The sequence below is a fragment of the Bos javanicus genome, chromosome 29 (genome assembly GCF_032452875.1).
Source record: "Bos javanicus breed banteng chromosome 29, ARS-OSU_banteng_1.0, whole genome shotgun sequence".
Taxonomy (NCBI): Eukaryota; Metazoa; Chordata; class Mammalia; order Artiodactyla; family Bovidae; genus Bos; species Bos javanicus.
In genome coordinates, this window is record NC_083896.1 from 40,313,986 (window position 1) to 40,327,024 (window position 13,039).

At 56.2% G+C, this 13,039-nt stretch overlaps 1 protein-coding gene across 3 annotated transcripts; it reads left to right on the top strand.

Annotated features, from left to right (window-relative positions):
• The first annotated feature begins 15 nt into the window (after positions 1 to 15).
• On the top strand, positions 16 to 12,114 carry TKFC (triokinase and FMN cyclase). 3 transcript variants are annotated; one of them, XM_061406549.1, is made up of 18 exons: positions 16 to 344; positions 1,498 to 1,613; positions 3,910 to 4,099; positions 5,045 to 5,155; positions 5,230 to 5,411; positions 6,691 to 6,769; positions 7,044 to 7,133; positions 7,751 to 7,785; positions 7,859 to 7,943; positions 8,033 to 8,122; positions 8,779 to 8,895; positions 9,218 to 9,337; positions 9,513 to 9,650; positions 10,546 to 10,652; positions 10,756 to 10,859; positions 10,963 to 10,996; positions 11,103 to 11,192; positions 11,555 to 12,114. In XM_061406549.1, the coding sequence occupies exons 2-18, from the start codon at positions 1,611 to 1,613 to the stop codon at positions 11,714 to 11,716; spliced, it is 1,737 nt and encodes a 578-aa protein (XP_061262533.1). In that variant the 5' UTR covers positions 16 to 344; positions 1,498 to 1,610; the 3' UTR covers positions 11,717 to 12,114. The 3 variants fall into 3 exon arrangements, with proteins under 3 accessions (XP_061262533.1, XP_061262535.1, XP_061262534.1); XM_061406550.1 differs by having other exon boundaries at positions 17 to 132; XM_061406551.1 differs by lacking the exon at positions 3,910 to 4,099.
• The last annotated feature ends 925 nt before the right edge of the window (positions 12,115 to 13,039 follow it).

A 13,039-nucleotide genomic window follows, 5' to 3' on the forward strand; every position in this document is an offset into this window, starting at 1 on the left:
GCCCCCCGGAGGCCCCGCCCATTCTCTACCGCTGGAGCTTGGAGTACCCGGATGAGGGCGCCCCGTCGCGAGTCTTTCGGTACTGGTGGCGGTTACTGAAAAGGCTTACCCGGACGAGAGCGGGTCGCAAAGGTTCGCCGACTCCTCCTTCTTCCCCGGAGCTGACCCGCCGACCTCATCCGTAGTCCGCTCCCCTCGCCCTTCCCCAGACCCCGTCCACACCCCCTTCTTAGCTCCAGGAGCCCTCGGGGCTGGTCCCTATTTTGGAACCAGAAGATACTGCAGAGGCCCAGAGAGGGGAAGAAGGTGACATCAATTTGTGCACCTCCCAGACTAGAACCGAGGTTCGTACCTCCCTCTCCCTAGCCTTCCCAGTATCTCTAAACCCAGCCCTGCCTGATCCTAGAATGACCCATCACTCCCATCTCACCTGGCGGGCGTCTGGGGGAGGCACTTAGACTGTCCCTTCTCTCCTTTGAACTTGTTTGTGTTTGAAACTTTGTGTTTCGAGGCCCCAGCAGGCCACTTCTCCAGCAGAGTTAGTGCCCCCATGATCTGTGCAAACTCGGACCTCAAACACGAAAGCAGAATTTGCCTGGTGAGAACCTTAGTGACCCAAGAAAGCAGTCAGTTAGCCCTGCAGCTTGCAAGCCACTCCACATCAGACAGGCTCTGCAAGGAGTAGAAGAACCACGTGGCTTGGAGCACCTGCCAGAAGGCTGTAGAGGAAGCTGCCCCCATTTTACAAATGAGGAAGCTAAGGCTCAGGCAAATTGATTTACCCAGAATCCCCTAGGAAATCAGAGGCAGAGCTAGGTGCTGAGGCTGGTGGGGATTCTTTGCATTGCAGAAAGGTGCCTTGAGCCCAAGACACCTCTGAACCTGGCTGAACCGAAAGGAGCTAAAAGGTCTTTGTGATTTACATATGTGATTTCCCACACCCAGGACTTTCAGCCTTGACTTTTGAGGCACTGAATTTATCAGTAGAAAGAACACAGGATTTGTAGAGAAGCTAAACATAGGTTTGAATCCTGGCTGTTGTTGGAATGGCCTTGGACACATCACAGAGCTTGCTGGGTCGGTTTCCCAGAAGGAAAATAGAGTCACAGACTCAGCCATCTCCTTCCTGGTGAGGTGCCAACACTGACAAGAGCAAGTCTGTGAAGATCTTTAGGAACGTATTCACTGCATGTGTGCCCATGTAATAGATGAAGTTACTCTGAGGGTAAATTTGCCCCTTGGTGATAAGGTGGGCGCCACTCCTGAGCATAAGGCAGATGTGTGCCCAGCATGGATCTATCAGTGTTCTGGCAGCCAGGTGCAGAATGTGAACCTTGGTCAGCCGCAAACTCTTCTCCATCCCCAGCTCACATTCTAGAGTTTGGACTTAGATCAAAGTCTGGGGAAGCTCCCTAATTACCAGGGTGCTGGAAACATGACTGTGCCAGTAGGCTGCAAGTGTCTTCAGCAGCTCATGTTGTTACCCACCTCTTGCAGATTCTGCTTGCCATCTTCACTGTGCTCAGACCTGATTGCACACACGGGACTGCCCATCTGCCAGAAGCTCAGTGAGACGGTGTGAGGCACACTTGCTTCAGAGCCTCCCCATCATGGTGAGTCCCATGAGGGCCAGGGCAGAGGAAGGGCACTATGGGCTTGGGGCAGTAGGTGTGTCAGCCCTGGGCATGTTGCAGTTCCTCACTCCCTGACCAAGAGATGCTGCTGCCTCCTGAGCTTAAGAGAAAGAGTCATCCTCTGTCTCAGGGCCTGACTTCCCTTCATTTCCCAGCTAGGCCCAGCCCAATCTGTGGCTGCAGCCTCTGAGTCCCTCCAAGGCCCACATGGCCCTGGTCTGGGTCAAGCGTTTAGAACATTAACAGCTACCGTTGGTGATGGACAGGGAGGCCTGGCGTGCTGCAATTCATGGGGTCGCAAAGAGTTGGACATGACTGAACGACTGAACTGAACTGGACTCTGTAATAGACACCACACAGGAGTCCAAAAGAAGGACCTGTTGTGTCTTTCTGAGCCTTGGGCATGTGTGGGCTTGTGGGATCTACAGTGCAGGAGGCTCAATATGCCCCTCAGCATGCCCCAGGCTCATTCTAGAACAGATCTGAAGCAAAACAGCCCTGGGAAGTTGTTGTGAAATCTCTTAGTCGTGTCCAACTCTTTGTGACCCCACGAACTGCAACACACCAGGCTTCCCTGCCCTGCACTGTGTCACGGATTGTGCTCAAACACATGCCTGGGCAGGCCTGGGTTCAAGTTTCAGCCTACCACTAACCAGCTGTGTGACATTTTACCGAAACATGACCTCTCTGAGCCTCTTTCCTCATCTGCAGATTAGTCGATGGGGTGTTGACCAGACCAGGATCTAGGGGCCTCCCACATTTGCCTGTAGGAGGCAACTTTCCTTTCTTCTTCCATCCCCTCAGGCCACTGGGAGCCACAGATGGCACTGGCGGCTGATCTCTCCACTGGCTCTGGTTTGGGAATGGTTGCAAATCCCAGGCAGGGCGGACTGTCAGGGGTGGCAAAGGGACCCATTCTCAGAGGGTGGTAGCGTTGGAGGTTGGGCTTGGAATTCAGACCCACTCTCAACTTCATTGCATATTCCAGTCCCTGGCAGGCGCTGGGAGCCACAAGCCCATGCCTTCACTTGGGCAGAACGTCTGCCACTCTCAGCCTCCCTTCAGCCCCTGGGGAAAGCAGCATGATAAAGCCAAAATGGAACTAGCTTTGGAGCCAGGCTGACCTGGACACTTGCTGGCTTTGTGACCTTGGGCGGCTGCTGCTGCTGCTAAGTCGCTTCAGTAGTGTCCTACTCTGTGCAACCCCACAGACGGCAGCCCACCAGGCTCCCCTGTCCCTGGGATTCTCCAGGCAAGAACACTGGAGTGGATTTCCATTTCCTTCTCCAATGCATGAAAGTGAAAAGTGAGAGTGAAGTCGCTCAGTCGTGCCCGACTCTTAGCGACCCCATGGACTGCAGCCTACCAGGCTCCTCCGCCCATGGGATTTTCCAGGCAAGAGTACTGGAGTGAGGTGCCAGTGCCTTCTCTGGTGACCTTGGGCAAAGTCATATAATTCTGCCTGTTTCCTCACTGGGCTAATTTTACTCCATAGGGTTGTTGGAAGGTTGAATGAGATGTGCTTGAAAACGCTTAGAATCAGATCTAGAATGAGGTCTGGCTCACTGCCCTGGCCCACCCCTGACCCAGAAAAGGCCAGAGTTTGCATGAAAGAACCAAGTTCCTGCAGACTTGGGGAAGGCTCAGGTGCAGGCTGCCCTCAGGCCACCAGGGGGCGCTGGGAGCCCGGCCCTCTCTGATCCTAATTGGGCACCAGTTTCACTGTTTGGGACAAAGGCAGGAGCCGCATGCAGCCCTTTCAGCCAGCTCCGGCTTTTCAGAGCTGGCAGTAGAAGGGACTAGTTCCCTTTTATTCAGTTTTTACTGTATAGGGGGTATATCCTGTAGTTCATTAAATCCCTGTTTTGCTGAGGAAGCAGGTGGGTGTGGGACCTGTCTGGCCCCCACCCCTGGGACAGGAGCCCCAACCTGGGGCTTCTCCTCCTTTGACAAAAGGCTGTTGGGCCCCAATTATCTTTGTGTACTGAGGACTCCAGTCCCCCCATTTTCTTTGTATCAAAGCCGTTCTTCAGGATAAATTTCAAAGCCGTTCTTCAGGATAAATTTAAGTTAGGCATTGAATAAAAAGTCACAAATTACTAAGTCATAGAAACATCCACCAGATAAAATGATGCCTAATTCAAGGAACCACTGTTCCCTGGAGTTCCTGGGCAGGTGTGGGCTAGGGGTCTTAGTCACAGCAGTGTGGCTGGGCAGAACAAGGGGGTGTCCCTGCCAGCTACACCCAGAACCTCCTCCTGCTTCTCTCCCACAGACCTCCAAGAAGCTAGTGAACTCAGTGGCAGGCTGTGCCGACGACGCTCTTGCCGGCCTGGTGGCCTGCAACCCCAGCCTACAGCTCCTGCAGGGCCACCGCGTGGCCCTCCGTTCTGACCTGGACAGTCTCAAGGGCCGGGTGGCCCTACTGTCGGGTGGGGGCTCCGGCCATGAGCCTGCCCATGCTGGTGAGCACGCTGAGCAGAGGTGGGGGGTGGGCTCTGGGCAGAGTGGACGGGGGCTGCTGGGAGATCTTTGGCACCGTTAGGAGGTTCAGGATGGAGCCCGGCTGAGAGCTGGAAACCTGGTGTTGGCTCTGGCTCCCGGCTCCCTTGAGCTGTGACCTGGAGCCAGGCCTGGGCTCGCTGTGCCTCAGTCTCTACGTCTGTAAAAGCACAAGGTTGGGCCAAATGATCTCTCAGGCCTCTCCAGCTCTGAGTGTCAGTGATTTCACAAATCCTCCCTGCCTCCCAGGCCCAACTGACCTGCCGTCTCCTCCTCCATGAGGCCTTCCTGAGTCTTCCAGCCTAGAGCAGTATCCCTCTTCTGAATTCCCAGCCTACATTTTCAAAGTGGACTATCCTGGATTGTTTCCTATTTAGTGCCAGGCATGTGCACTTTCCCTGAGAGCTCAGGGATGGGGGTAGGGAGTGAGGAGGAATAGGGACCAGGCTTTTGTATCCTCTGTATCTTTCCTGTTTCTCTGGCAAATTCATTCATCCATTCAGCAAACATTCCTGAGCACCTGTGCTTGGCACTGTCTGGCCACTAGGGGCGCAAAAGTGACCCAGACGAGGTACCTGCCCTCATGGAGCTTCTGTTCTCCTTTGGGGAGACAGAAACCAGGTAAACACACAAACGAAAGAGATCATTTCAGAGCATGTAAGTGAGGTAGGGAGGACAGGAGAGCAGGATAAAGGAGCAGCGAATACCTGGGGATGGAGTGAGTGACTGTTCAGTTGGGAGGTTGGGGAAGACCTCTCCAAGGAGATGAAAGATCTGTGGAGCATGACCCAGCTGCTTTTCTGCAGCAGGCACACAGTAGGGCTCACCAGGGCATGAAGCCCTGAGCCCCGGGGCCTGCAGGCACAGGTCCCCACCCAGCATCCTCTCCCCACCTCTCTCCATCACAGGTTTCATAGGGAAGGGGATGCTGACGGGGGTCATCGCGGGAGCCGTGTTCACCTCCCCAGCAGTGGGCAGCATCCTGGCGGCTATCAGGGCCGTGGCCCAGGCAGGCACAGGTAAGCCTGGCCTGCAGGAGGGGCTGCTGTGGGGAGGGAAGGCGCTGATGGGGCCCTGCTGGCTGTTCCCACAGTGGGGACCCTCCTCATCGTGAAGAACTACACTGGGGACCGACTCAACTTCGGCCTGGCCCGGGAGCAGGCCCGGGCGGAGGGCATCCCTGTGGAGATGGTGGTTGTCGGGGATGACAGTGCCTTCACCGTCCTGAAGAAGGCGGGCCGGCGCGGGCTCTGTGGCACAGTGCTCATACACAAGGTGAGGGTCCCCTCCGGGGGACCCCTTGGTTTCCAGGCTGCACCCAGTGCCAGAACTTTCCAGCCATCTGTCCCACCCCCCAGGAAGCCACTGCTTCCCCAGTGCTCCCTGATCCAGGAGGGCACCCCCATCCCTGTAACTAGCTCAGCCCAGGTACAGGCTTTCATCCTCCCAGCCCCTTCCTTGCCCTCCCCCTACCCGACCTTCCATCACCCTATCCTGTGGCCCTACTCCCCAGGGCCTCCAAACACACCTCCTCGTCCAAGCCCTGCTCTTCCTGTCTTAGCCTTGCTTTGGTCTTGCCTGCTTGCACCCAGGTGGCTGCCGCTGCCTTCTCACCTGGGTCCTCTGCCTGTTTCCTTCCTGCCCCTGCCCCAATCTCTTCCCCATACCACCCCAGAGGTGTCTTTTAACAATGTGTCTCTGACCAGGCTGTTCGGCTACAGAAAGCACCCCCAGGGTTCCTAGGGTCAGCGCAGGCTTTCCAGTCAGGTGTCCACCACGCTCTTGCCCCTCCTACCTGGCTTTCAAGTTCCTCTCCCATTGCTCCTATGGTCCCCTTATCCTCCATGAACACCAGTGCCCTGTACTACTGGGCTGTGGCTCACCTCTGGGGCTTTGCTGATGCTGAATCTTTGGCCTTGAAAATCCTTCCACTGTCCAATCCCCCTTTAGCCTGGCTAACTCCTGCTATTCTGTGGAGGCCCACACCTGCTGTCTATCCTTCTGGGAGGCTTGCCGTCTCAGCACGCCAAGCAGGCTAGGACCCCCTGCCCTCAGCGTTCCCATAACACCTACTGTGAACTCCATCATCAGATTCATCACTTCACATGAAACATTCAGTCTATGCTGTCTGTTTCTCTAACCCCTCCCCAGACCAAGTTCCTCCAAGGTAGGGACTATGATTTAGACACCTTTTCCCCTTTTCGGCACATATTAGATGCTTGGCAAGAAGTGGGTGGGTGGCCAAAGTGAGCCACAATACATATGCCATGGAGAAAGGACTCTAGACCAAGAGTTGGGAAACTAGCCACCAACTGGTTGTGTGACATTGGACAAGCCACCTCCCCTCTCTGGGTCCATTTCTCCATTTGTAAAGTTCCTCTGGCTCTGGGATTCTTAGAGTCCTGGCAGTTGCCCTAAATACGCTGGGCCAGGTTGATGCGGCAGGACGAGGAGGTTCCCTGTTCCCAGCTAGAAGCTCAGCCCCAGCCTGTCTTCTGCCCGCAAGTGGTACAGTGACCCCTGCCCTGGTGGGGGCCTGTCTCTGTGAGCGCAGGTGGCGGGTGCTCTGGCCGAGGCAGGTGTGGGACTGGAGGAGATCACAGATCGGGTGAGCGTCGTCGCCAAGACCATGGGTGAGTGCCAGCTCAGGGCTCGGGAAGGGCAGGGGAGGTCGAGGCCCACCTTGGACCAGGAACAGGTTCCCTGAAGCAGCACAGGAGGCTTCCCAGGGGCTGCAGGAGGGTTTCCTGGGAACGGCGGCTTTGGGTGCCTGAGCAGGGGTTCTCTTCCATCACTGAGATGAAGAGCCCAGCAGCCTGTATCAATGAAGAGACTTCTGAGCTTGCCCGGCTGACGCCTGATGCGAGGAGCAGAGCAGTCATCCCCTTCATACTTCATTTCTCGTAGGAACCCTGGGAGTGAGCTTGTCCTCTTGCAGCGTCCCTGGTTCTAAACCCACTTTTGAGCTCTCAGCTGATGAGGTGGAGCTGGGGCTGGGTAAGCTTGTGACCCCTTGGGTTCCCTGGGTTTTTCCAGCATTTTCTACCCTGGGAGCCATCTCCTGAGTCCTGTATGCTCACATGGAGCCATCGCCTAGGGGCTCTGAAGTTTTTTAATTGGGCCCATGAGGCTGCTCTGGCCCAACCTGCCTGATTTCTACCAGCCATTGCCCTCCGCACCCAGGGCTCCATGTCCTGTGCACCTCCTTGCCTGTGCTCCCACCATTCTCCTGTACCCATGACCCTGCCAAGATGCAGCCCTTCTTTCAAGGGCAGTTCTGGGGCCACCCCAGCTACAGAACTTCCCCTCTTCCTCCCCTGTGCTTTCAGAGTGATGGGCAGAGGCCTCATGTGGCCTCTCTGTGACTGCCTCTAGTTAGGCTACTTCAGTAGTTGGAAGTTAAGTAAAGCTCTGGCTGTCTCCACCACCAAGCCGTAGCTCCCAGAGAGCAGAGACTGTGTATGTTTCACTATTCCATCTGTGTCCCCCAACCCCACACTCCCCAGATACACATGCCTAGCCTAATGCGGACCACTTAGAAAATCCTTGAGCAGAACGTGCTGAGCGACTCCCCAGGCTCCGAGTGGGTCAGCAGTGCTTGTGTCTGTCCACAGGGATCCATGGGGAGGCTGGCGTGCGCCGGATAAAGGTAGGTGGCCTCCCCGGTGCAGGCTGGCCCGAGACCGGGGCCCCGACGCAGCTCACTCCCGGCTCCGTGACAGATGGCGACTGCCGACGAGATTGTGGCGCTCATGCTGGACCACATGACGAGCTCCTCCAACGCATCCCACGTGCCTGTGCCCCCCGGTGAGGGACTGTCACGCTGTCTCCCCACCTTGCCTCCCCCTCTGGAAATGGGGCCGAGAGAGTCACCTGGGCGTCGTGTCCGCCCACAGGCTCCTCAGTAGTGCTGATGGTCAACAACCTGGGTGGCCTGTCGTTCCTGGAACTGGGCATCATAGCCGACGCCGCCGTCTGCTCTCTGGGTGAGCCCCACACTGGAGTCGGACCTCCTGACCCCCGAGCTTCCTCCCGCCCGCCCTTTGAAGCTGGATGTAGGAAAGGCACCTGAGATAGAGCCTTGCAACGATAGTCGGGCTCCACAGTCTGGAGCACGGGCTGTGCAGTCAGTCAGGTCCGACTTAGATGGCCGTCTGCGACCTACTTGCCAGGAGCCTTGAGCCTGTTGCCTTGTCTATAAAAAGAGGGTAGTAATAGTAGCTGCCTTAAAGGGTTGTCATGAGGATTGTTGTTGTTTAGTCTCTCAGTTTGTCTGACATTTTTGCAACGCCATGGCCTCCTCTGTCCATGGGATTTCCCAGGCAATAATACTGGAGTGAGTAGCCGTATGAGATTTAACTCACTTAGCACAGGACATGGGACCTGGTAAGAAGAACCCAGTAACTGAGACCTGTCGTTACTCATCTGCCCCCATAGAAGGGACGCCTCCAGGGTATGTGGTCATTCAAGGTATCTTTAAAGGACGCCCCGAGGAAATCTGACCGGCTCCCTACTGACCTCAGGGCCCCAGCTCCCAAAGTCCTTGTTTTTCTCTTACTCTGTTTCCTTCTCTGATGCTCTGGGGGAAACTGCCCAGAAGCACTTCCCTTCTTCCTCACACTCTCATGCTCTGGTACTGCAGAGGGCCGCGGGGTGAAGATCGCCCGTGCCCTAGTGGGCACCTTCATGTCAGCCCTGGAGATGCCTGGCGTTTCTCTCACCCTCCTGCTGGTGGATGAGCCCCTCCTGAAACTGATAGGTGAGACCTGGAAGCTGGGGTCAGCCAAACCAGGGCTCCCTGGAGCTGGAAGGAGCCAACTCCATCAGGGCTGACCATGACCGTTAGGACCCTGTGGAGAGGCCCTTTCTGGCTTCCCCAGCCTTCCCCAACTCTCTCTTGACTGTGGAGGAGTTGGAATTAGGCTCCTCCCCTAGGGGCCCTCATTTCCCATGTACACAGTCAGCACTCAGTACCCACTTACTGCGGTGGAGGGAACCAGGCCACCAGGTGGGGAGTCCAGGCCCTACTTGATCCTGGCCAGCCGACCCGTCTCTAAGAAGAGTCATCCTGCTGTCCCCAGATGCTGAAACCACTGCCTTGGCCTGGCCTAACGTGGCCAAGGTTTGGGTGACTGGGCGGAAGCGGAGCCGGGCCGCCCCCACGGAGCCCCTGGCGGCCCCTGACTCCACTACTGCAGCAGGTAGGGGCCATGCTCTAGGGGAAGGTGGCCCAGGCGTTTGGCCTGAGGCCTAAAGGCTGCAGTGTGTGCAGAGGGGCGTGCAGGGGCCCTGGCACCCACACCTGCACTCTGGTCACGTTCAGTTGTGAGAAGAGCCAGGCAGGTGGGCCTCCCTCCTGCTGTCCTCCCTTTGCAGGTGAAGCCTCAAAGCAGATGGTACTTGTGCTGGAGTGGGTGTGCACCACCCTCCTGGGCCTGGAGGAACGTCTGAACGCCCTGGACCGTGCTGCCGGTGATGGAGACTGTGGCACCACCCACAGCCGTGCAGCCAGAGGTTGGTGCCAGGGCCCACCTGGGGTAGGAGACGGGGTGGTACGGCACACTCATGTGGCGTTTCATGAATCAGTGATTTCAAAAGCATTTGGAGTACTCACATGGGGCTGGCAACTGTTATTTTGCCAAAAGACGTCATCACAAACTTAGCGTGCTTTTCACCTGTTTTCATAAAGGGATATGTCTAGTACTACAATCTTTCGGTGAATAATTTTGAAAGTCGCTTAGTCATGTCTGACTCTTTGTGACCCTATATTCTCCAGTCCAGGATACTGCAGTGGGTAGGCTTTCCCTTTTCCAGGGGACCTTATAGATCCAGAGATTGAACTGAGGTCTTCCACATTGCAGGTGGATTCTTTACCAGCTGAGCCAGCCACAAGGGAAGCCCGAATAACAACTTTAAATTATCCTAAAGGGAAACTCACACCCTTACTCTTTCTCAGCTTACCCAGCCGAGGCAAAAGTTCTGAATTATCCAGCTATTATCTTGTTCAATCAAGAAAAATATATTTAGTGCTGACCATGGGTCAGGTGCTGCCCTCAACTCTGGATACAATAGCTAGAAAAATATTAAAATCACTGCTCTTGTGGCTTATGTTCTGGTAGGAAAAAAAGACCATTAACAAGGTAAATCAGTAAAAGACAAAAAAGAGGGAAGCGAGGAAGCATCATCGCCTCTCAGTGACCACCAAGGTCCCCATCGGTGACCTGTCCCCTCCTCTCTCCAGATGCAGCAGGACAGAGAGGGGGCCGGGGAGTCTCTTCATGTTGGTTCCCTCAGCCTCTCCTAGCATCCATTCCTTCCGCCTGGCAGTGAGGCCTGGGTACTTGGTTGGGGTCCAGGCAGACGGGAGGGAAGGTCTCTGAATTCCTTGCCATCTCTTATCTGCCTGCAGCGATTCAGGGGTGGCTAAAGGAGGGCCCACCCCCAGCCAGCCCTGCCCAGCTACTCTCCAAATTGTCCTTCCTGCTACTGGAGAAGATGGGAGGCTCCTCAGGGGCAGTGAGTGCCAGCAGCCCCCGGGGGTGGAGGGCTGACACAGAGGGGTTCTGGGTTGGCCAAGGCCCCAGGCCAACACCGTGCTCAGCATCCTGGTCCTCCCCAGCTCTACGGCCTGTTCCTGACTGCGGCGGCCCAGCCACTCAAGGCCAAGACTGACCTCCCGGCCTGGTCTGCTGCCATGGATGCCGGCCTGGAGGCCATGCAGAAGTGAGCCAGGGCCCAGAGTGGGCTGGGGGTGGTGGTTGATGTCACCCACCCCCAGAGTGGTGCTTCCCTGTGGTGAGCCTCACTAGTTCTCTTTCCCTGCCAGGTATGGAAAGGCTGCCCCAGGTGACAGGACTATGGTGTGTATCTGGCCCAGGCCTTGCCCCTTTGGAGCGTAGAAGCCCTGAAGGCCAGTCTCAGTGGCAGGGCCTATCCTCAGCCCATCTCTCCCCTCCCCCTGTCCAGCTGGATTCTCTGTGGGCAGCAGGACAGGAGCTCCAAGCCTGGAAGAGCCCAGGGGCCAATATGCTCCAGATTCTGACCAAGGCTGTCAAGGTGAGTGAGGCTGGGCCCAGCCACCCAGAGAGACAGAACCACCAGGCTCCCATCTCCGTGCGACCTTGAACAAGTTCATATCCTTTCTGTACTTCACTTTCCTCCTCTGACAGTGGAGAATACCTATCTCAGAGGGTGGCTGGGGACTAGAGAGATACATAGGGTCCCAGCACTAGGTCTGGGACATAGCAGGCCCTCAGCAAATGGTGTCCCCTTGTCCCTGCCAGTGGTGGGTGGACAGTGACCTCTCCACCCTGGTGACTGTGCAGAGGGTCCTGGCAAAGCTGGGACCCCAGGGTCCATGGCAGGAAGGAAGCCTGATGGCTCCTCTTTGAACCGGCTCCCACACCCCCACCCCTCAGAGAGCAGAAGCTGCAGCCGAGGCCACCAAGAACATGGAAGCTGGAGCTGGAAGAGCCAGTTACATCAGCTCCGCGCGCCTGGATCAGCCAGACCCCGGGGCGGTGGCAGCCGCGGCCATTCTGCGTGCCATCCTGGAGGTCTTGCAGAGTCAGGGTGCGTGAAGGCCTCCACGGGCCTCAGGGCCTCTCTCACTGCTTTCCCCAGCAGCCACCATCACTTGCTTCTGCCTTCTGCCGTCCTCCCCTGCCTCTGGCTCTCGAGACCTGCCCTCTGCATTCAACAGGAACTCCTCAGCCAGCCTACAGATCCTCCACTGTAGAAACTGCAGGCCCAGAATGGGTGTCAATGCGTTTTCCCTTTTCGGGGAGGGGGCAGTCCTAGGGTCACCGGGCTCTGCCTCTAGTCAGTTCTGAGCTTTAGTGATAAGGCTTTTCCCTGGGTGGCAATACAGCCTTTAACTGGTGATGCTAATTTGGTTTTGAGACTCCGCGTGAAAGGTCTTCTGCACATGAACTGAGCCAGTGTGAAAAGCCAGCCAATAAACCACACTGAAGCAGAAGAGCTGTGCTTCCTCTGAAGGACCTTCATCCAAGCGTGTGAACAAGTGGGCCCACCGATGCCCTGAGGCTCAGAGCTCAGCCCCCGTCTCCTCCCACCTGAGGCCTGAAGGCAGGTTCTGTGCAGGTGGGCCAACTCCACTGGGACCCAGTCTGTCCTGGTGCACACACCACCCCGGACGGGTGTGCTTTTCTCAGCCCTAGACTAAAAGAACTCACTGATTCTTCAGAAATCAAATGTGCAGGTGGGTCACCAAAAGGAAAACAAATCACCATACTCTTTTAAGGATCAGCAGCAGAATAGAAACCGTTCTCAGGCCGGCCCCACGTCTCCAGAGCCATCAGTGACAGCCCCAGGGGGAGCAGGAGGGGCTGTGGGGTCAGCATGGTGCCTGGTGGAGACATACAGTGCACCCCTGGCCCCTGCTTGGCATAGGGGTGCAGTTAAAGTCATTGGTGTGACTCACTTTAGACACTGACATGACCTTGAATCCTGGTCCTGTTTCAAACTAGCTACACATAAACTCAGGCCTATTTAGCCTCTTAGAATCTAAAACCAAGAATGGTGCCCACCTCATAGGCACATGTGCTGAGTTGCTTCGCGTCCAACCTCTTGGAATCCCAGACTCCTCTGTCCATGGGATTTTCCAAGCAACAGTACTGGAGTGGGTTGCCATGCTCTCCTCCAGGAGTATCTCCCCAACCCAGGGATCGAACCTGCGTCTCCTGAACTGCAGGCAGATTCTTTCCACTCAACCACCAGGAAGTCTCATAGGCACACAAAGGATTCAAAGGAACCAGTGAAGATAAAGGGCCAGAGACCATGCAGATGCTCACTCACTGGGGGTTGCTGACATCACATGTCTGCATCCAGCTCCTTCCAAGTCCTCTGCTCCACCACCAGGTGGTCTCAGCTCGTCACACTGC

What these genes read in the sequence shown, in the direction of transcription:
- TKFC (XM_061406549.1), top strand. An exon ending in CCCCAGGTGACAGGACTATG is followed by an intron (nt 10,997 to 11,102) that starts GTGTGTATCTGG and finishes CCCCCTGTCCAG; the next exon opens with CTGGATTCTCTGTGGGCAGC. An exon ending in TTCTGACCAAGGCTGTCAAG is followed by an intron (nt 11,193 to 11,554) that starts GTGAGTGAGGCT and finishes CCCACCCCTCAG; the next exon opens with AGAGCAGAAGCTGCAGCCGA.